Source organism: Anomaloglossus baeobatrachus, chromosome 10, assembly GCF_048569485.1.
Source record: "Anomaloglossus baeobatrachus isolate aAnoBae1 chromosome 10, aAnoBae1.hap1, whole genome shotgun sequence".
In the NCBI taxonomy this organism is placed as follows: domain Eukaryota; kingdom Metazoa; phylum Chordata; class Amphibia; order Anura; family Aromobatidae; genus Anomaloglossus; species Anomaloglossus baeobatrachus.
Genome location: NC_134362.1, coordinates 67,994,162 through 68,017,987, shown reverse-complemented (window position 1 = coordinate 68,017,987; position 23,826 = coordinate 67,994,162). Strand labels below are relative to the sequence as shown.

Here is a 23,826-nt window from a genome sequence, read left to right as displayed (position 1 = left end):
CTGTTATTTGCTTACCGGGAGGTTCCACAGGCCTCAACAGGATTCTCACCGTTTGAGCTCCTGTACGGGCGACGTGTGCGGGGCCCCCTGGCTCTGGTGAAAGAGGCTTGGGAAGGGGATTTGGCCACCCCTGGAGTGTCGGTTATCGAGTATGTCATGCGCTTCCGGGACAAAATGCAGGCCTTGACGCAACTGGTACACGACAATATGGCTCAAGCCCAGGCCGATCAGAAGCGTTGGTACGACCAGAACGCTTGTGAGAGGACCTACCAAGTGGGTCAAAAGGTGTGGGTACTGGTCCCCGTACCACAGGACAAGCTTCAGGCAGCCTGGGAAGGCCCATACCTCGTGTACCAGCAGCTCAACCCTGTGACGTACCTGGTCACCCTGGACCCTGCCCGTGGAAGGCGGAAGCCCTTCCATGTGAACATGATGAAGGCACATCATGAGCGGGAGGCATGTGCGCTCCCCGTGTGCAACTTGCCCGAGGAGGGAGAAGCGGAAACCCTCTTGGATATGCTAGCCCAGGTTAGGGCAGGCGGATCCATTGAGGATGTGGAGGTTGGCCACCAGCTCTTGGAAGACCAACGGTCCCAGCTGTGGGCCACCCTACACCCCTTCCGGGGGTTGTTTACCAACCAGCCCGGAAGGACTAACTTGGCTGTCCATCACGTGGACACTGGGGATCATCCCCCGATCCGGCGTTCAGCATATCGGGTCTCCCTGGAGGTGCAGCAACACATGCGCCAGGAGATTGACGAGATGCTGAAGCTGGGGGTGATCCAGGCATCCAACAGCGCTTGGGCCTCGCCTGTAGTCCTCGTCCCTAAGAAGGACAGAACCACTCGGTTCTGCGTGGACTACAGGGGGCTCAATGCTGTCACGGTCGCCGATGCGTACCCAATGCCACGCATCGATGACCTGCTCGATCAGTTGGCCGGGGCTCAGTACCTGACCATCATGGACCTGAGCCGGGGATATTGGCAGATCCCCCTGACTCGCAAGGCCAGGGAACGCTCTGCCTTTATTACCCCATTTGGACTGTACGAGTCCACGGTGATGCCATTCGGGATGAGGAATGCCCCTGCCACCTTCCAGCGGATGGTCAACTCCCTGCTCAAGGGACTTGAAGGGTACGCGGCCGCGTACCTGGATGACATTGCCGTCTTCAGTCCCACCTGGGAGGACCACCTAGAGCATCTAGCACAGGTGCTCAGGCGGATCCACCGGGCAGGTTTGACCATCAAGCCGAGAAAGTGTCAGCTGGCCATGAGCGAGGTCCAGTACCTCGGTCACCGGGTAGGTGGGAGAACACTGAAGCCCGAGCCTGAGAAAGTGGAGGCCATCGCATCCTGGCCCACCCCCAGGACCAAGAAGCAGGTGATGTCCTTCTTGGGGACCGCTGGGTACTATAGGAGGTTTGTTCCATGCTATAGTAGCCTGGCAAAGCCCTTGACGGACCTCACCAAGAAGAAGCTGCCCTCTGCAGTCGATTGGACAATGGACTGCGAGACAGCCTTCCGGGCCCTAAAGGACGCCCTGTCCAGCCCGCCCGTGCTACAGGCAGCCGACTTCACGCGGCTGTTTGTAGTACAGACCGACGCCAGTGACTTCGGCCTCGGTGCGGTGCTCAGCCAGGTGGACTCTGCGAGCCAAGAGCACCCAGTCTTGTACCTGAGCAGGAAGCTGTTACCAAGGGAAGTTGCCTATTTCACGATGGAAAAGGAGTGCCTGGCCATAGTGTGGGCCCTGCAGCGTCTGCAACCCTATCTATACGGGCGCCACTTCATCGTGGAGACGGACCACAATCCCCTCAGCTGGTTACACACTGTCTCCGGGACGAATGGCAGGTTGTTGCGATGGAGCCTGGCGCTCCAGCAATACAACTTCACCATTCGACACAAAAGGGGCCGTGACCACGGTAACGCAGACGGGCTGTCCCGACAAGGAGAGGTCGCGGACGGGCGCACGGGGGAACACCGGAGTGTGCTGCCCCCTAGCGCCCTCAAAAGGGGGGAGGTGTGAGGCAAACCCTGGGATATGAAGATGAATTATGACTTCCAGTCATAATCGCTCTCATCACTCCATGGCAGTGCCCCCTCCCTTCTTGTTCTCAATGTCCACCATCTGGGAAGGTGTCACCTCCCACTTACACCTCCAACAGCCATCTCCTGTGATATGGAAATGAGATGATGTGGGAACAATGGACACAGGATGACTCCCTGCCGTGACCCTGTGGTAGGGGCTGCTATCTAATTAGCAAGGCTATGGAAGTATCCAGACAGAACGACTCCAGTAAAAAATGGTTCATATCTCGCAAGCCATATTTCCGATAAATATGGCAACCATAAAAATGGTGTCTCCGCATGCGGACGATGCTGGCACACCCTTTTTATGGGAGCAGGACCTGGGGAAATACCCCAGGCGTGATATCAGCCAATGGGGAACTAGTAGACAAGTCATGAGTCCTCTCGTTCTGTAGCTAAATTCATAGCTGTCACAATGAGAGCGTCGGCGTCCGCCTACGACGCTCCCAGGCCAAGTTATGGCCATATTCCATGTTGTGGATTTTGTCCATAACTCCAGCCAGGGGTGGAGCAGTGCTCCCTCTGAGGTCACTAAGGTAGGAGGGGACCTGGATTTGCCCAGGTTGATAACCCTACTTCGGCCATTTTCCAGTGTTCTTTCGCTGGGGGTCACGTGCAGGAAACATCTGTGGGAGTTCCTAGAAACCTGGTCTACAGCGCCCCCCTGTGGCCAGACGCACAAGGTAACTGATTGAATTGCATACCTGTTTGTAAACCATGCTTTATCTGTAACTGTACTCTGACATATGTATATTCTGTAGATTCCCTATTGTATATATTGTAGTTTCTAGTGTGCTTTAGGCTGATTAAATTATATAATTAATCTTGGGCTGTTCTGTTATCTCGATCTTGAATCCCACGTCTGTGTGTTCGGCTAATAGTTACCGTGAAGCGGTTGGTGGCAGCGAGTTGTGCCAAGGATTATTGTGGGGAGGCCAGTGAGATTCGGGGAGGTTTTATATATTCCGCCCGCGGAGGTCGGGGGAATATATACCCTACTCTCACTGGGGACCCTTCAATAATCGGCATAAGTAGTATAGCGGCCTCCTTGCTTATTGTCGGGCAATTCCATAATTGGCCTGACTATAAGAGGGGCGCTAGAGAGCGCGTCACGTGCTCTGTCTGTCGGTCGGGAGGTATAAAGGAGGGGTGACCCCCACTTGTTACCCCCCGATTGTGACGTACTGGTAGCCAGCGCGGGGGATTTCTGAGTGACCCCCCCGGTGGTTTGTGACACCTAGGATAAGTGTTATCTGTATGGGCACAAGTGTGAGACCACACTCATGTTCTGTGGTGAGTCTCACTGTTACTTTCCACAGTAAAATTGATATGTTAAAGCATAAACTTTAAATAATTTATATTACATTAATTTTGTTACACAGCTTTGTATAAATTATAAATAATGTATCTATTTATTACAATTCTCATTTATTAATTAATTTATTTATTTATTATAATGCTGTGCAACATTGTTCATGCTGTGTAAAACTATATCCCTGGTCTATCTATAAACTATCTCCATATTACCTAATTTTGTGTATTCCCTGCTGTCACAAGTTTCTGTGATTTTTCATTGTATTATATCATTCTCCTTCCGACTATCAGGCACTGTCCTCAGTCCCTCATAGGACTTTTCCCTGTTTTTTCCCTGTTTTTTAATGTTTGAGTTTGTTTTGTTTTTTAAAAACAATAATTGATTAATAAAATTACTATTTTATTTTATTTGGCATGGATTGCTTCATTACTCACGGTTTTTCTTTATGTAACTGAGGGTTTATGGTTTAGTGTATGCTTTGGAGTGTCATGCACATCAGTATTTGAAGGACTAAAGGGGGCTTTACACGGTAGCGATATCGGTAACGATATCGCTATCGTGCGTACTCGCCCCATCGTTTGTGCGACACGGGCATATCGCTGCCCGTCGTGCACAAAATCGCGCTCCCCCGTCACACGGCTTATCTGCCCTGCGACGTCGCTATGGCCGGCGATTTGCCTCCGTTCTAAGGGGGCGGGGCCATGCGGCATCACAGCGACGTCACACGGCAGCCATCCAATAGAAGCGGAGGGGCGGAGATGAGCAGGACGTAACATCCCGCCCACCTCCTTCCTTCCGCATTGCCGGTGGAGGCAGGTAAGGAGATGTTCCTTGCTCCTGCGGTGTCACACACAGCGATGTGTGCTGCCGCAGGAACGACGACATGAGAGGTGAACGATTTTTGGTTTTAGGACGACCTCTCCACGGTAAACGATTTTTGCCACTTGTGCGATTGTTTTAGGTCGCACATAAGTGTCACACGCTGCGATAACGTTAATGACACCGGATGTGCGTCACTAACGACGTGACCCCGACGATAAATCATTAACGATATCATAGCATGTAAAGCCCCCTTAAGGTCTTGTGTCCACGTGGTGGGTTTTTTTGAATTTTTTCATGCATTTTTCCTTGCTTGAAAAGCAGGGGAAAAGCATCCCAGCAAAGTCTATGACAATCGTTACTTGCTGTGCACACATTACTTCTTTTTTTCCTTGCAGATTTTGTTGCTGAAAAAAGAAGCAGCATGTCAATTGTTTCTGGGTTTTTTCTGCATTTCTATAACCCCCTGCACTGCTTTATCACCACAGTGGATTATATTGTTAGATTGCAGCACTTTGCCTCACACACTATGCATACAGCATGGTGTGTGAGGCTCTCAGTAGCTCAGTAACCCAGGGTCATCATGGTGACCACCCAGGGTTATTATGGCAGCGATCAGGTCCCTGTAATCGCATCACAGGGACCTGATTGTTAGGGATAGGTAAGAGATTCCTCTCCCTGCCTCCTGAATACGGCGATCGCACTGATGGCAGCATTCAGGGGGTTAAACTACTGCGAGTGGCGCGGGCACCGCTCCGGGCAGTGAGAGCTGGGTCCTGGATGTAACATCAGCCGGAGACCCGGCGGTGATCGTGGGGGTACAGCGCCTGATCCCCCGTGATTGCCATGACTAAAAAAGCACAAAAAGAAGCAGGAAAAAACGCAAGTGAAAAAAAAAATGCACAAAAGCAATAAAAAAATGCGCTTTTTTACAACTGCTTTTTGTGTGCAGAAAAGAAGCACAGAAATAAGCAACATCGGCACATTGCCTTATAGTTGACTAAAATGAACAAGATTACATCTGATATAATGTACAAAAGCAACTCTCTCTTTCCTCCTTCTCAATAACCAGCCTTTCATGTTCGCGCATTCCATGAAGATTTAAATGGAATATATGTAATGCCTCATTTTTGCTGGTGGGGCAGTATAAAAAATCCTCTAGATTTTATCCATTCATTAACCATGTTAATATCCATCTAACAGAGACCCCTAAAAGGAACATAACAAGACAACAAAAAAGGACAAATATTTCACTGTCTCATTTCTTTCAGGTTGAGTCTTCCATCTTGGATGTGTATGATGACTTGTACGAGCAGGTTCTTAGAGGATATCCCGGAGAGGCGCAGGAACATCTTTTGCAAGCGCATAATATAGTAAGCCGAATACTGAGATCCAATATTACTTTATCCCATTTTACTGGGACAATGTTTCTTTCTTTTATGGTATTGGTCATTTGAACGCTTTAGTTAGGATTCCAAAGACTCAATTTTATCCCATATTTCTTGGAGCCTGTATGGCCATGTCTAGCGTCTCTATAGACAATGGCCATAGTGGAGAATATCTTCATATTGTAGCATGTGATTTAGGCCTCTTTCACACGTTCGTGAAAAACCACGCACGGTTTTCACGGATGTGTCAAAGTTGCGTTTTCCTTTCCTTGAGCCGTGTTTATGGCACACGTGTGTTCTCCGTGTGTTATCCTTGATAACACACGGAGAACGGGAACTTTCTGCTCACCTGTCCCTGGCATTGCTCTCCGTGGTGCTGATCTTCGGTCTCCGGTCCTGCCAACTCCCCGCTGCTGCAGCTTCCGGCCGCAGTGAAGTGAATATCCAAAGAGCATAATGAGCGGGGATCGGAAGCAAGTGACAGCAGCGGCAGAGACAGCAGTGCTGGAGAAGGTGAGTAAAGTTTTTTGGGTTTTTTTCTCAGACACATGTGTTTTCTCCGGCGCGTGTCACACGGAACACCTCCGTGTGGTCCATTTGCATTCCGTGTGACACCCGTGATGCCGGAGAAAAACGGACATGTCTACGTGTGGAGCACACGGGCACACGTATGCTCCACACGGACACACGGTCCATGGCAGAACACGCACGTGAGCGCAGACCCATTGATTTTAATGGGTCTACATGTGCCCGTGTCTCCGGTACGTGAGGAAACGGACCAAACACGTACCGGAGACACGGACGTGTGAAAGAGGCCTTACATGGAATTTGAGAGACTAGATGCTTCTGCATGAGTATAGGCACAATATCATAGACTATTAGGGGTACCATATTACTGCCCTGTCAACTGTACTAAACTATTGGTGAAGTCATAAAGGGCAGGGTTACCCAACTCCAGTCCTCAGGAGCCACCAACAGCGCATGTTTTCAGACTTTCCTTAGTATTGCATAGGTGTTGGAATCATGATAAATTATCACCTGTACAATACTAAGGAAATCCTAAAAACAAGACTTGAGGTCTGCAGCTGGGGAACACTAATATAGAGGATTTAGTCACCATAAAAAATAATGTCTGCACTATAGATCTTACTGCTTTTGCTGTCCAGAAGGAAAAAGAAAGTTTTACTTAAAGGGAATCTGTCAGCAGGTTTTTTCTACCTCATCTGAGAGCAGCATGATGTAGGTAAAGAGATTCTGAACCCAATGATGTATAGCTTAGATTACTGGCTGCAGCCGTTCTGACACAACCAGAATTTTTAGATTTAGCCATGCAGCAGAGCTGAGAGAGCTGTCCCCGCCCACACCAGAGAATAGAGATTGTAAATTGACAGTGATGTGTCAATCAGAGGAGGGGGCGTGCCGGACTGCCGTTTGCGTGACATTTTAGTCCAAGTAATGATAAGGGTCCTGCTGCTTAAACAAACATAGCAAATAAACAATGGATCGGACATTGACAAGACAGCCATCCCTGAATTCTACGTTTTAACTCTTGCAGCATGCTGTCTTCAGATTACATAGCAAAACCCGGCTGACAGATTCCTTTTAATATGTAAATCAGGGCTCTTCTCTGTACTCTTGGCATGGGCAAGAGCTCTGTGCACTGTTCATCCCTTTCAATTAGGAGATGCATTACCCATTAGATTGCACAGATCAAGCACTTCTTTTACAGAATCGTGTGTCTACACTCTCCTTACTCATTCCTTATGGTAGCGACCACTGTTACAGTTACTCACCCATCAGTAGCAGTGGCCATGGCAGTTAAAACAGCATTACAGCATGGTATTTTGGAGAGAAGGAGGCAAAATAAGATGTAATGTCAAAAAAGGACCAATCTATTAAAACATTCCTTCATCAAAACTTGTCAAGGAAACAAGATCTAACACTCTAAACAACATCGTACCCCAGTTCAGCTAGGACCCCCTGGTGTGAACAGGTAACTAAACTGGTCTCTCTGCTGGAAAACAGACAAAAGGTCTGAGGTCTGTAATTATACCAAAAGCTTAAGAAGAAACGAATGTATCATGTCAGATGTCAGATCTGCCTGGCTTCAAAAGACTGGAACCAAACACTTCGGAGCCGATGTTCAATTATGAATATTGGGGTTCTTGTGGCAGCTATAGTTATGAGAGATATATATTTGGCGTTGTGACGAACTAGCTAACCTAATGCTCCTACTCATATCACTGTGAGGCCATGAGTTCCAAATTAAAATCAGGCAGATGGATGATAATATATAATATTTCTTATCTATTTAAAAGTAAAATCATTATAGGAAATATGGCATTAATATCTCCTGCCTGGGACCTCCAGGTGCAAAGATATCCTAAAATTTGGGGATCTTATAATTTTCTAGAGACCGGAGCCACATCCCATGACCAGTCCCATCTGAGGTCACCAAGGGGAGTTAAGTGGTAGTGACTGTTCCGTAATAAATACAGATTTTAGGTTGACGCATTGGTTCAATGCTGAAAGTTATAGGTCTCTATAGAGGGTGGTCCAAAAGTATGTGGACAGTATGTGGAAAAAAATGTTTGTCGAAGCTTAAGAGGCAGACTTCAAAGCTGTGCAAATTGTAATAGAAAACAGGTTGAGCACCTGAGTTGATAAAATTTAAGGGCTTTTGTATTATTGTTTATATAATATTTAAATATAATATTTAATTGTCAATGTTATGCTTGTGTTAATAAATATAATTTTAGCACGGTGGCTCAGTGGTTAGCACTGAAGCCTTTCAGCGCTGGGGTCCTGGGTTCAAATCCCACCAAGGCCACTATCTGCAAGGAGTTTGTATGTTCTCCCCGTGTTTGCGTGGGTTTTCTCTGGGTACTCCGGTTTCCTCCCATACTCCAAAGACATACAGATAGGGACTTTAGATTGTGAGCCCCAATGGGGACAGTGTTGCCGTTGTATGTAAAGTGCTGTGGAGTCAATAGCGCTATATAAATGAATAAAATTATTATTAATTATTATTATTAAAAAGAAATCAAAATAAATGTTATTAATTCCTGTCTACCTACTTTTGGACCACCCTGTATTTTCTAAAAGGAGCACTTCCCTCTGCTACAATCTGCACCGTTTGTGGAAGGGTTAGTAAATATATATATATATATACTGTGTATATATATATATATATATATATATATATCTTTATCCTTTTTATTTTAAGTATTATCTGTATTTTTGTGTTCCCTTCGTAACATCTTTTATATATTTTTATTCACATTGCCTAATTTTCGTATTCAAGATATAAAGTTTAATAGCTTTGTTCCACTTGCTCTATAAATCCCATCCCTGAAGCCTTGTGAGGCCAAATATTACTAGTAACGGGTGTCCAAATGGCCTGTATAAACGATTGGTGATGCCAGACAGTTTTTATTGGGTTATTGTGGAGCTTGGCAGTGATCATATAGAAGATTTATATATTCTATGCGTTGGAACTGGGTGTGTATATACTATACGTTCATTGTGAAAGTGCTCCATATTCGTCCTAGTAGCCAAAGCAGCCAAGGCCTCATCCATCAAATGTCAGTCATTTGCTTATTGCACGTTTGGAAGCAACGATGTTTTGTGAGTGGCAAATTTGGTGGCAGCGGTGGGATATCTTTGTGATCTCTCTGACTGCCGCCATGACATATATAAATATTCATAACTTTATAAAGGTCAATCAATATTTCTATATAAAAAAGTTGAGATACTCTTTCTATCCATAGTATTAGGTATGGTAAATAACATTATATATCTCTTATACTTTAATAAGAGCCTACAATTGTAATCAAGTAAATAGTAGTACAGTTTGTTCAAATTTTTGTTTAACTGATTAAGGACCAAACCACTTTGTACGTTAATGACCAAGACTCATTTTCCAAATCTGACCAATGTGATGATAACTCTGGAATGCTTAAACATATCCCAGTGATTCTGAGAATGTTTTGTCATGATGACACATTGTACTTCATGTTAGTGGTAAATTTTGGTCAATAACATTTGCATTTATGAAAATTTGGTAAAAAAAAATTTGGAAATTTCACAATTCTCAAAGTTTGAATTTTAATACTTTCAAACTAGATAGTCATACCACACAAAATAGTTAGTAAATAACATTTCGAACATGTCTACTTTATGTCAGCACCACTTTTGAAACCTAATTATTTTTTTGTTAGGAAGTTAGACGGGTCAAACGTTTATATGCAATTTCTAATTTTTCCAAGACAATTTCCAATCCAATTTTTTTAGGGACCACATCACATTTCAAGAGACTTTAAGGGGCCTATGTGACAAAAAATACAAAACGTGACACCATTTTAAAAACTGCACCCCTCAAGATGCTAAAAAACATATTTAAGAAGTATATTAGCCCTTCAGGTGCTTCACAGGAATTAAAGCAATAGAGAAGGAAAAAAATAATTTGTATCTTTTTCCCACAAAAATTTTGCTTTAGCCCCAATTTTTGCATTTACACTGATACCCCATATGTGGAGGAAAACTACTGTTTGGATGCACGACAGGGCTCAGAATGAAAGTAGCGCCATTTGACTTTTGGAATGCAAAATTGGCTGGAATAGATAGCGGATGCCATGTCGTGTTTGCAGAGCCCCTGATGTACTTAAACAGTAGAAACACCCCACAAGTCACCCCATGTTGGACACTTAATCCCTCAAGGAATGTATCTAGAGGTGTGCTGAGCACTTTGAACCCACAGCTTCATAGAAATTTTAAAACATCGAGCCATGAAAATGGTAAAACACGTTTTTCCAACAAACATGTTGCGTTAATCCCAAATTTTTCATTTCACAAGGGCAACATGAGAAAATGGACCATAGAATTTGTTGTGCAGTTTCTCCTGAGTACACTGATACACCATATGTGATGGAACACTACTTATAGAGAAGGAGCGACATTTGACATTTGAGCGCAAAAGTAGCTGGAATAGATGATGCCATGATGCTTTTAATGATGTGCCTAAACAGGGCAAACCCCCAAAAGTAACCTCATTTTAGAGACTAAAACTCCTTGAGGAATTTATCTAGATATGTGGTGAGCATATTAATCCCGGAGGTGTTTCACAGAATTTTAAAATATTGGACCATGAAAATTAAAAATTACATTTTGTCCCAAAAAAATGTTGTTTTGGTCCATATTTTTTCATTTTTACAGGGGTAACAAAAAAAAATAGACTACATAATTATATGTTTCACAAAATGTTATATGATTCGGCGATGAAGAAAAAGTAATTCCATTTCTACAAGTAAAATGTTGTTTTAGCCCCAGATTCTATATTTTCACAAGGAGAATAGCTAAAAATGACTGCACAATTATTACACAATTTCTCGTGTATTTGATAATACCCCATATGTGACTATACAGTACCATTTAACCATACAGCAAGGTTTAGGAGGGAATGAGTGCTATTTGACTTTTGGAACTCAAAGTTTCTCAGAATAGTTTGTAGACTCTATATACAGAGCCCCTAAGTGCCAGAAGAGCAGTGTTCCCCCTCAAGTGACCCCAATTTGGAAATTACACCCCTCTGGGAATTCATTTACAGTTGTAGTGATAATTTTAACTCCATGGGTGATTTCCACAAACAACCAGCAATGGATGTTGCAGTGTGCAAATGGCTATCTGCCATTGTAATGCCCAGTACATTGTACCCAGTTTCAGCTTCTGCAGACCTACACCCCATACATTAGGTGGGCTTCCTTGCTACAGAAATGCCAAACATGTGGATGCTAATTGTGGTTTAGGTACACTGTGGGGCTCAGAAGGGAGGGGGCATTTGGATTTAGGAGCTCAGATTTCACTGGGGGGATGAGGAGCAATAATGCTTTTTCAGAGTCTTTGTGCTACCAGTAACATAGAAACCCACTATATATCTGTTAACAGATGGCAAACCTGAGTGAGGCTTGTTTCTTGTGGGTTGAGTAGAAGCTTTTATTTGTTTCAATTTGGAGTACAGAACATTTTGGATCAATTCACATTTATCCTGTGCTCTACGTTGACTGCTTACATCTTGGTTTCTATCTAAATATACAAAATACATGATTCAGATGAAAACCTCGACAGAGCTAATGAGTAGAAATGAGCGAACCCAAGGTTTCATTTTCGAACCAAACATCGGCTTAAAAAAGCAGAGTTTGCGAGCATCACTGTGCTCGAGTATGCTTGGTGCTTAGCTCTGTCTGAGCCGCTTGCAGTGTTTGAACGCCTCATAAGCGGCCTATAGCTATGGCTGGGTGTAACAGTCCACCATTCCTGGCAAACTAATAAGTCATTGTTTGATCTTTGGGTTGAATGACAGCCATCGGCTCCCCATGATTTTGTTGCAGGGGTGCCGATGGAGGTGAGAGAGGGAGCTTCCTTCCTCCCAAAACTTTCTGAATGCCGCATTTGCTGCATTTGTCTCAATCTTGACATCTAAAGGGTTGATCAGCCGGTGGCGGTGTGCACGCTGGCCCTTCCTGTTACTGCAGGAGCTCAGATGTCAGCTGAGCGAGCTCCGATGGCGATCGTGCAGGAAGTGCTGATATTTCAGATTGACTGACCGATTACAGCAATCAGAAAGCAGAGACTGCTGACATAGGTACCTGCATCTCTTCTCGGGCTGTTAAGGGGTTAATCATTGGCTTTCATTTATATGTATATTTCCAATGAAAATATATTTCTGTTCTTAGTTTCAATGCTGTGGGAAGAACTGGACACGGCAGACGATATCTACTCCACATATTGTGTGCAGCAATACAGCAGATGACAAGGTACTTTCCATCTTGCTTCAAGCAATCTGCCAATTCTATTCTTTAATGCTGGGTTTATGGGGATGGATATTATATACGGTGGGTAGAAAAAAAACAATTAACAAAAGTGAACAATAAACAATAGGGCACAAGAAATGTCCTGCTGGTGAACGTCATATATTGTCGTTAATGGGATCAGCTTAGTAATATAAGAAGAATATACGAAGTAGCATTGAAGTATTATTCTGCCATTCTATGAATATCTATTCATGAATATTTCAGATTATGTTTTCTCCCAACAGAAGAGTTCTGGAGACTTTCCACCTTTCTATGCATATTTGCAATCAAAATTATTCAAGTACTGTAACAAATTTAGTTGTTTAAAAAAACTTTACAAACTTTCCGCTGTTTGCAATAAACCAATCAAATAAAATAAATTTAAATATCTCATCACAACTGATATAACAAGTAGTTTCTCCAAATTCAACACAAAATGCCACTTTTACAGACTCAGAATTACTCACCTCTTCATGACCAGCATCCTTAGTACTTAGTGGAGACCCTCTGGCTGTTGTAACCTGCTGCAAGTGTGCTGCAGAGCAAGACACCAGATTCTGGAAGCATTCATATGTGCCACCCCCGCATCAGCAGCCTGCCGCCGCTGCTCGGATCCGGATACGTGGTGGCTTGAGGGGTCTCCGGACCCGGGGGTCGGGGTTACTCGGCCACTCGGAATTAAAGGGGGATTATTTACATGGGATTGTAAGGACAGTTTGTGACGCCACCCATGGTGCGTGGTAAGGTGTAGTACCACCGCTGCTATGGAGAATACCCGGTGGTGATGGTGTGGGCAGCTAGATGTTTAACCCCTCCACGGGTACAGGGGATGCCCCGGGACTCGGTGTTGGTGGCAGGGAGGTGCCATTGGGATGGTCAGGGATCCCTTTAGTATTCACTCAGTTCAATAACGCTGACACCGACAACCATGGTAAACCAAAGTTCTTAGCACCGCTGCAGCAGGGAGGGAGCATGCCTGGATCCCGTGCCCGTTGGTGTTGCTTGTTAGCCTGTGGCCTTTTCCGTGGCACCTCACTTCTAACTGGTCCCTCTAGCATAGAACTATCGGGTCCCGCTCACCAGTATTGCTAACTGGGTGAGCTTGCTCTCAGGATTCACGCTTGGGATTTTCTGGACTAAAGGGTGCTTTACACGCTGCGACATCGCTAGCGATCTCGTTAGCGATGTGACACGCTAGATCGCACATGCGACCGGCACTATAAAAATGACCTATGTGCGATCTCGGCAGATCGCATCTGCGATCTAGCGTGTCACATCACTAACGAGATCGCTAGCGATGTCGCAGAGTGTAAAGCACCCTTTATTATTGGGAAAGTCCTATCCCCCTCGTTGGGCTAGCACTCCGATTTTGGAGCGGGTAGAGAACGGATCTTGAAGGCTCCGTCCTCGTCGGGTGAATTGTCAAGATGCTCGAAGCTCCTTCTTGACCTAGGGTCCACGTACCCTGTTGTGCCCTGGCCCCGCCCGGTGATGATACAAGGCCGCCGGCTGTCCTCCTCAACAGTCCGTGCCACTTGTCACGATCCCCTGCGAGCGGGGTCCATCTCCTACCAGGCCCAGACCAACGTCTGCTACCTAAAAGTACTAAGGAGCCCAGCTCCTGACCTCCTCTCACTTTCACCTCCAACACTACACTCCTCTCTACTGACACTCCTGACCTCCCCTTAACCAACCCCCCAAGTGGGCGACCCTATTCCCTTCAGGTCAGCCACTAGTGTGTCTGGTGGGTGGGGTGCAGAGTGTTCCTAGGAATTTGATTAGCTTGTTCTTGGCAACACAAAGGTCAGGGACCCGTAACGAAGGAGGAGGTGGATATCATGCAGAAGGGCAGATTGCACAATACCCTGTGACGACCTCATAGGCCAGGGCGTCACACATAAAGAATCTTACCCATTATTTTTAGGCTAGCCAAAAGGTTAAGAGAACAGATCTGTCACAAGGAGGTTTTTACAAACATCGCCGATTGTCATGGTGGTGTCAGGATCTATGGAGGAGAGTACAGATTATGACACTCTGTCTGCTAACTTCTCTGATGTCTGTGATCAGCGCAGGCAGACTCGGGCATCGACCAACAGATTGGTAGTTCATAGTGAGATAGCAAGTTAATCTCTGCTAGGCTGCTTGTTAATCTCCTTTGATCACTGTAATGCGATGTTCAGCTTTGCACACAGGTGCTGGCATGAAGTCGTTAGACTCTGTTCACACCACAGAGTTTGGCAAGCAACCTGAGGCTTCTGGATTGTTCAGCCAGAGCCGGGCATTGGCTGATTCAGGTCCATTGGTCCTCAGCTCCTGCAGACTGGTGAGCAGGACCTAAGAGCTCAGGTTGCTAATTGCCTCATGCAGCTGTCTCCTCCCTATTTAAGGCATGGCTTCCTTCCTGTAAGTGCTGATAATAGCTTCAGCTTTAGCTCCAGGGATCCCGGTCTTGGTGATTTTCCTGTTTATGGTGATCCATGTTGTGCTTCTGAGTGGTGTGAGCGTTCCCCTGTTGTGTGTTACTTCCCCCTTTTTTATTGTTCCCCATTACACATATTGTCTTTCCTATGTGTTTTAAATGCTGTGTGTATGAGTTTCTGTTCTCCCTTGTCCATGTCCTTTTGTGGGGTTTTGTTTTTGTGTTGTCCTGCCCGCCCTGATGGTGTGGGATAGTGGGAGTAAGATCAGGGCTCAGACAGGAGTTACCGTAGGCTCACGCTAGTGGCTCGGACCTGGCTACCATAAAGCCTACCTCCGAAATAAGGGACAGCACAGGGACTCAAGTATGAGAGCCAGCCTAGAGGGTGCCAGTCATGTCATTACATACCCCGTGACAATCACATGCTGTGATGGAGTCAGTCACATTCGCTCCCCTCCTATATTTGCTGGCTGGACCCTTCCTTTAATGCCAGCTGTAGTTTACCTAGTCAGGTGTTGTGATCCAAACTTACTGATGATTGTTGTAACTTGCTACTATGAGCGATTGTGGTGTTAACCCTTGTTGTTCTTTTGTTGCTGCCTTCCTTCTCTTGCTTTTCTCCTTAATTTCTTACTGTTTGCTCCTGTGAGTTTGAGTGTGTCTGAGTTTTGGTTTCTCCCTCTTTCTCTTTATCTGTGTTATCATTCCACTCCTGCCCCTTCCTTCCCTGGGTGGGACAAATTAGTTCTGGTCAGAAGAACGGTTACACACGAGACTCCGGCATCTCCAGCATCAGGGGTAATCTGGAGGTTAGGGATAGCAACTAACTATCCTACAGTCACACAGTGACAAGATCACTGCCTTACACAAACAACAATTAAAAAGATACAAAATATATTGTTATATTAGTTATATTGAGGTATTTACTGGTTTATTGCAAACAGCAGAAAGTTTGTTAATTTTGGTAATAAAATATTTTGCAACGGGAGTTGATTAATTTTGATTGCAATTGCATATATAAATGATTCAATACATGATGCTGCCAGGCTTATGTTACCTTATGTTCACTTTTAGTATGTCATATAGATAAAAGATTAATGCTGCCTACCAGGATAATCATGCTCATTTTATTCTTCTGTGACCATGATTTAAAGGGATTTTATCAGCAGGATTTTGCTATGCAATCTGAAAGCAGCATGATATAGGGACAGAGAGCCTGAATCCAGTGATGTCACTTACTTGGCTTATTGTTGTAGATTTGATAAAAATCAGTGTTTTGTCACTGGAGGATTAATTGTTTGATGCCATGTAGTCCTCCTGATCTATGTAACCACACCTTCACTACTGACTGGTAGTTTTTTGCTAATTTGCAATGTACACGAAAAAGCTGTCAATCAATGCTAGGGGCGGAGTTATACAGAGCTCAGCAGATCTGCACCAGATAAAACTGTGATTTTTATCAAAATGACAGAAAGCAGCCCAATAAGTGATACAATGCTGGAATCATGGTATCAGCCCCTACATAATGCTGCTCTTAAGTTAAACTACAAAAACCTAGTGACAGATTCCCTTTAATAAATTAAAACCAAGATCCTAACAAATCTATTTATTAAGAAAAATGGCTAAATACTTACATTCTTAATTCTGCATATTTCTCCTCACCGTCTAGGACTGTATATCCGTGATCACAGACGTTCTGCACATACATTGGTATTGGGTCAGGACTTTCCTACTGTCTTCTCTGGGAACAACGGTGTGTAATATTCAACATGTCAATGCAAATGATACAGACCAGGACCATTCCAAATACCTTCCTCCATTAATTTATGCGGGACTTCCTAAAACTTCACTGAGAGTGAAGCACAAAACGTTTTTGAAATAGATGTGGATCACCATTGATATTAGGAGATTATATATATATATATATATATATATATACACACATACACAATATGGGGATATTGTTTTAACACTGTTATAAATAGCCATATTACTACCAGCTCTTTAGGGTTCAGATAAGTGTATTTCACATTAATTTTGGATTTGATACCAGCCCCGATCCTAAAGACTTGTAGCTTTATTATGTCATTTAAAGGGTTCTCAACAACTTTAAAGGAAACCTGTCAGCAGAAATTTCGCCCAAAACCTAAAAGATTCCCCCTCTGCAGCTCCTGGGCTGCATTCTGGAAAGGTCCCTGTTATTATTGTGCCCCATGTGAGACCAAAATAAAGACTTTATAAAGTGGTACCTTTTTGTATTCAGATACTGTAAATGTGACACGGGGGCGGTCTCTCTGGCGTCCGTTATTCTGCCTCCTGGTCCTGTATGCCGCTGTGACGCCCTGGCACAGCCAGGTTGTCACATAAAGAGTTAATCCTCCTTGGTAATATGATCTCACACCGGTGCAGCCAGACAAGCACAGCCCCCAGTGTAAGAGAAAAGCAGAGGAGAGGGGAGGGGCTGGAGCAGAGAGTGTGAGGAGTGCAGACAGTACAGAGATCTGGACTTGAGCTCCCAGGCTGGGAGTGAAGTGTTCTCCAAAAGGGCCGGGGCAGGCCGTAGTGAGGAAGGGGCCAGAACAGGTAGCCGGAGCCGGGCGGTGGCCCCTCGGTACCTGGGTACCCGGATCACTACAGGGGAGTAGATTCCCCGTTCCCGGCTGAGGAGAAAGAGGAAGAGAGAGGAGAAAAAGGCACTTTGCTGCAGGGAAGGAAACAACAAGGGCTGCTGCACCGTGTGTGGGACTCTAACACCCCCGTACCGGAGGCCGCGGACACCGGCAATTCTTAGTTCACCAGTGACTCCGTGTGACTTTCTTGTGAGTACACCCGTGCCCTCGGGCACCGCACTGCAGCACTGCGCCCTGCTCCCTGCTTACCCCATCACCGGGCCCCGGGACAACCAACCCCTACCCACGGAGGAGCAACACAACATCTAGCTGCTCCACTTCACCATCCCCGGGATCCCCGTATTGAGCAGCGGTGGTGAAATCACCACAACCGTGGGTGGCGTCACGAACTATAACAATTCCCCTTACCAAATCCCCTTTTTCTGTGGAGCCTGGGATCACAGACCGGGTCACGCCATCGTGATACCCACAGAAGTGACTCTGTGGCCCGGATCTGAGTACCCCTGGTCCCCGGGCGAAACATTTTGGCGTCACGAACAGGATCGAACCCATCCAGTTACCTGGAGGAAGTGCGCCTTATTCTGGACTGTCAGCGGTGATCCGCTGCAAAAATCTTAAAGTCGCCATCTTTGCCGCCATTTTGGGCACGAAAATCTCCCGCCCAGCACCTTCTTCCCCAAGCGGCGGGCGCGAAAAAGAGGCTCCGCCCCCTGAGAACGCGGGCGGAAGTGAAGCTCCGGAGGACCGGAAGCGAAAGAGAAACTTTAAAAGCTGCTGGAAGGACTGCTCCCGAGTACCAAGGGGGAGCAGAAAGAAGGAACCGCAGCTTATGTGACAAGGACTGTAAAGGCAGGGACGCCAGGACTCTGCCAACATTTTGTTCCTGGAGAGGCCGCCGCAACGATGCACCGACCCATTACCCCTGTTACCGGTAGCGGAGCCCGCAGCGCCTGTTGGGGAGGACCCAGACCTGGGGTCCCCAGGCCTCACCTTTGTCACCACCCTGCCACCGGCCCCGGCAGTCCGCCCGGCCGCGACGGAGATGACGACGGCTCCGGCAGTCCGCCCGGCCGCAACGGCAGCGAAGTACCGGTCCCGTTGACCAATTTGGGGCTGTTCCTGGACTGGGGTCAAGGGGTGCTGCCTGGGTTTTAGGGGCAGCACCAAGGCTAGGTTGTTTGGGTGGGTGACTGAAGGACCCGTTACACAGTTATTATTAAAAGTGTTATTTGTTGTTGCAACGTTGAAGCAATATGCATCCCGCTGTGGGAAGATTGAAAATGTTTAAAATGTTTTATTCTTTTCCAGTTAATAAAATGTCGGTGCCTAGCCGGCCCGAGGACGGGCCGTGTTTTACCAAGGGGGTGTGTGACGCCCTGGCACAGCCAGGTTGTCACATAAAGAGTTAATCCTCCTTGGTAATATGATCTCACACCGGTGCAGCCAGACAAGCACAGCCCCCAGTGTAAGGGAAAAGCAGAGGAGAGGGGAGGGGCTGGAGCAGAGAGTGTGTGGAGAGCAGACAGCACAGAGGTCTGGAGGTTAGCTCCCAGGCTGGGAGTGAAGTGTTCTCCAAAAGGGCCGGGGCAGGCCGTAGTGAGGAAGGGGCCAGAACAGGTAGCCGGAGCCGGGCGGTGGCCCCTCGGTACCTGGGTACCCGGATCACTACAGGGGAGTAGATTCCCCGTTCCTGGCTGAGGAGAAAGAGGAAGAGAGAGGAGAAAAAGGCACTTTGCTGCAGGGAAGGAAACAACAAGGGCTGCTGCACCGTGTGTGGGACTCTAACACCCCCGTACCGGAGGCCGCGGACACCGGCAATTCTTAGTTCACCAGTGACTCCGTGTGACTTTCTTGTGAGTACACCCGTGCCCTCGGGCACCGCACTGCAGCACTGCGCCCTGCTCCCTGCTTACCCCATCACCGGGCCCCGGGACAACCAACCCCTACCCACGGAGGGGCAACACAACATCTAGCTGCTCCACTTCACCATCCCCGGGATCCCCACATTGAGCAGCGGTGGTGAAATCACCACAACCGTGGGTGGCGTCACGAACTATAACAATTCCCCTTACCAAATCCCCTTTTTCTGTGGAGCCTGGGATCACAGACCGGGTCACGCCATCGTGATACCCACAGAAGTGACTCTGTGGCCCGGATCTGAGTACCCCTGGTCCCCGGGCGAAACACCGCCCCCATCGCTCCTTTCCATAGCTGATGCACCGCCCACTGCTCCAGCCATCCCCGCGCATGCCCAGTGCCAGTCTCACGGGACTGAGCAGTGTGACCGCTGGTGACGTGTGCGCAGGCAAGTGATTATGGGCGGGGCTGTGATTGTTATCAGCAAGTACCCGCCCATAATCTCGTGAGCGCGCAAACCTCACCAGCGGTCACACTGTGCTCAGTGTAGATGCTAGACTGTATGGGCTGCTTCCAGGGATGACGTCACTTTTGTCACATGATAGGGGCGTGTTCAAAATACTATCATCTGACAAAAGGGACGTCATCCCAGGAAGCAGCCCATACAGTCTAGCACTACCCTGAGCACAGTGTAAAAAAGAGAAAAAAAAGAAAGAAAGAAAAAAAAAGGAACCAGCACGATCTGAAATTGGCATGCATCATATAAAAAGTGAAAATTCACAGATTTATTCCAACTGTACTATAATAAAAAAATGAGATTTTTAGCAAATAATTGATCAATTTTTTGAGCCACCCCTGCCAACGTCACAGCAAATCTCAATAGGGGGGTCCTACTCTACATTCTGTATTTCATGTGCCATGCGGCCTCCTAGATAAAGTTAAAAGCAGAACCATAATAGAGCACACATACCTGTAACCTGTATATAACCGCTTCTATGTTGCTAAAAAGGCACTTGTGGATAGAGACCAGCCCAGGTCCCAGCATGTGGAGCAAGCCCCACACATACCAGGACTATATCAGAACTGACCCTCCCAGTGCCAGACAGCAACCATTGATAAAGGCGGACCAGATCCAAGTATGGTGCTTAATTAGCATTGCCTGTGGAAAGGGGTGAGGTAACTGAATCTGAACAGCTACCAACACGAGGAATATATTGCAAACCAAAATCAGGCGTGCATGGTATGGTGTTGGTCAGTCACCAGATTTGTAGCATAACTACGGTCAAAACAGAGAAAAAAAGGAACCAGCTGCTGTATGGGGTAGTGCTAGACTGTATGGGCTGCTTCCAGGGATGACGTCACTTTTGTCACATGATAGGGGCGTGTTCAAAATACTATCATCTGACAAAAGGGACGTCATCCCTGGAAGCAGCCCATACAGTCTAGCACTACCCTGAGCACAGTGTGACCGCTGGTGAGGTTTGCACGCTCACGAGATTATGGGCGGGTACTTGCTGATAACAATCACAGCCCCGCCCATAATCACTTGCCTGCGCACACGTCACCAGCGGTCACACTGCTCAGTCCCGTGAGACTGGCACTGGGCATGCGCGGGGTGGCTGGAGCAGTGGACGGTGCATCAGCTATGGAAAGGAGCGATGGGGGCGGCATACAGGACCAGGGGGCAGAATAACGGACGCCAGAGAGCCCGCCCCTGTGTCACATTTACAGTATCTGAATAGAAAAAGGTACCACTTTATAAAGTCTTCATTTTGGTCTCACATGGGGCACAATAATAACAGGGACCTTTCCAGAATGTAGCCCAGGAGCTGCAGAGGGGGAATCTTTTAGGTTTTGGGCGAAATTTCTGCTGACAGGTTCCCTTTAAGACATTTGGTTAATAGACCCAGATGTGATATCACGTCTTCTCATGGCTGCCAGTGTTCCCCACTAATCAGCTGGGACCCTATTAAGTTGATTGGCTGCAGCCGTGATATTTTGTGCAAACAGGAACAAATACTTTTTCTTCCTGTTTGAACAGAATAACAAGGTTTTCGGCATTACCCAATACCCAGGAATACTCAAAGTACACAGCTGTGCTGTTCATACACTGCGATACCCTCTACCCAGTGTACACAGGTGTGCTGTTCATACACTGCGATACCCTCTACCCAGTGTACACAGGTGTGCTGTTCATACACTGCGATACCCTCTACCCAGTGTACACAGCTGTGCTGTTCATACACTGCGATACCCTCTACCCAGTGTACACAGCTGTGCTGTTCATACACTGCGATACCCTCTACCCAGTGTACACAGGTGTGCTGTTCATACACTGCGATACCCTCTACCCAGTGTACACAGGAGTGCTGTTCATATACTGCAATACCCTCTACCCAGTGTACACTGGTGTGCTGTTCATACACTGCAATTCTCCCTACTCAGTGTACACAGGTGTGCAGTTCATACACTGCAATACCCTCTACCCAGTGTACACAGGTGTGCTGTTCATACACTGCAATACCCTCTACCCAGTGTACACAGGTGTGCTGTTCATACACTGGAATACCCTCTACCCAGTGTACACAGGAGTGCTGTTCATACACTGCAATACCCTCTACCCAGTGTACACTGGTGTGCTGTTCATACACTGCAATTCTCCCTACTCAGTGTACACAGGTGTACGGTTCATACACTGCAATACCCTCTACCCAGTGTAAACAGGTGTGCTGTTCATGTCGCGGGCGGAGGAGAGGACGCTGCGCTCTCCCACTGCTCGGGTCCAGCTGCCGCTGCTGCTGCGGCCTGCTGCTGCTCGGTGGCTCGAGCGATGGGCCGGATCCCGGGGACTCGAGCGGCGCTCCTCGCCCGTGAGTGAAAGGGGTTTGGTTGTGGGGATAGTTTATTGTCCGTGACGCCACCCACGGTTGTGGTGATTGTATGGACACCACCGCTGCTCTGGCTGGGGATCCCGGGAGTGGTGGTATGGAGCAGCCAGTTGTTGATTTGCCCCTCCGTGGGTAGGGGATTGGTGGTCCCGGGGCCCAGTGATGGGGTTGGGATGGTGGACAGGCGGGTTATGGGGCCTGTGGAGGTGCAGGGGCGCAGGGGCAGCGCTGTGCCGCACGGCACGGAGGTACTCACTCAGCCCAAAGATGATGACAAAGTTCTCGGTAAACAAACGGCTGGTTGGACGGTTCCCTCGGACAGCTGCGGTGTTGATGTTCCCTGCAGTTAACGGTGACAGTCCCTTCCCTGCACCTATGTTCAATGTTGGTAGTGATGGATTCCCACCGGTAACCCGCTCCCCGACCTGGATATGAGCCGGAGGAGCCCCTCTCTTGCCCGCAGGCGCTGGCCCTGGGAAACTGGTGCCTTGGCGGTGGCGGTGTCTCCCCTTAACGGTCGGACTGTTGCCTTCAATCGGGACTTGGTTGTTGGGAGACCCAGTGGTCCCCTTCACTGACGGATTTGGCAAATTATGGCGACTCCTAGCCTTGCCGGGATCCGAAAGGCCCCTGCCCTGGTGCTGACTGTTCTTTGTATACCGCTCCGGTACCGCCGGGTCACCACCCGTCCACGGTCCTTTCGGCAACCTCCGAGCAGTCTCTCCTGCAGACGGTCACCGCCGTCTGTCAACCTTGCTGTCTCAGTCCGGGGCACACACCTGGACCAACTTCAGGCTTCTTTGCTGTCACTTTCTTCACTTTCTACTTCCACTCTGTCACTTGCTCCTCTACCACTTCACCAGCTTCACTCTAACTTCCTTTCACTTTTACTGCCCTAGCTGGACTGCCTGGTTCTCCCGCCTCCAGGGCTGTGAACTCCTCGGTGGGCGGAGCCAACCGCCTGGCCCACCCCCTGGTGTGGACATCAGCCCCTGGAGGAAGGCAACAAGGATTTAAGTTTTGACTTTGGTGTTCCTGCAGGGAATGTGGGGTGCGTGTGGTGTTGTGACCTGTGACCCATGGCTTGCCCAGGGCGTCACATTCCCCCTTAGCAAAACGCAGACCGTCCTCGGGCTGCCCGTCCAACACCGGTTTTATTTTCCTTTTGTTTTTCTGTAAAGATAAAAAAACGGTAACATATATACAAGTAGAAAAACATCATCCCACATCGGGAGGCACATTTCTTAAACGTTACGGATTTAACGGTTAACGGTTACGGTCTTCGCTCTCTCCCACCCAAGCAACCTGGCCCTGATGCTGCCCCTAAGAAAACAGGCAGCACCCCTTGACCCCAGTCCTGCACCAAGTCACCCGAGTGGGATCTGTCCTTCCCCTCCAGAGGGTAGCCACCGGTTCCTGTGGTGGCTGGGCCCCAGCCGGCTCTACTGCGGGCCCTCCCTCCAACCTGCCTCTCCGGAGGCGGCAACTGTGGAAACGGTAACGGTAACTCAACTTATTTACATGCCACTTAACGTTTGTGGTTGTCCTGCAAGTTCACGGGCTTGTCCATGCGCA

General features: G+C 47.4%; 1 protein-coding gene across 1 annotated transcript in view; it reads left to right on the top strand.

The window, feature by feature from the left end:
- Window positions 1–23,826, top strand: part of TSPAN32 (tetraspanin 32) — a 128,810-nt gene that overhangs the window by 91,844 nt on the left and 13,140 nt on the right. The window contains exons 5-7 of the mRNA XM_075326991.1: window positions 5,493–5,594; window positions 12,341–12,421; window positions 16,546–16,629. Of these exons, the coding sequence (XP_075183106.1) occupies window positions 5,493–5,594; window positions 12,341–12,421; window positions 16,546–16,629 (267 nt within the window). The remainder of the gene's footprint in view (window positions 1–5,492; window positions 5,595–12,340; window positions 12,422–16,545; window positions 16,630–23,826) is intronic.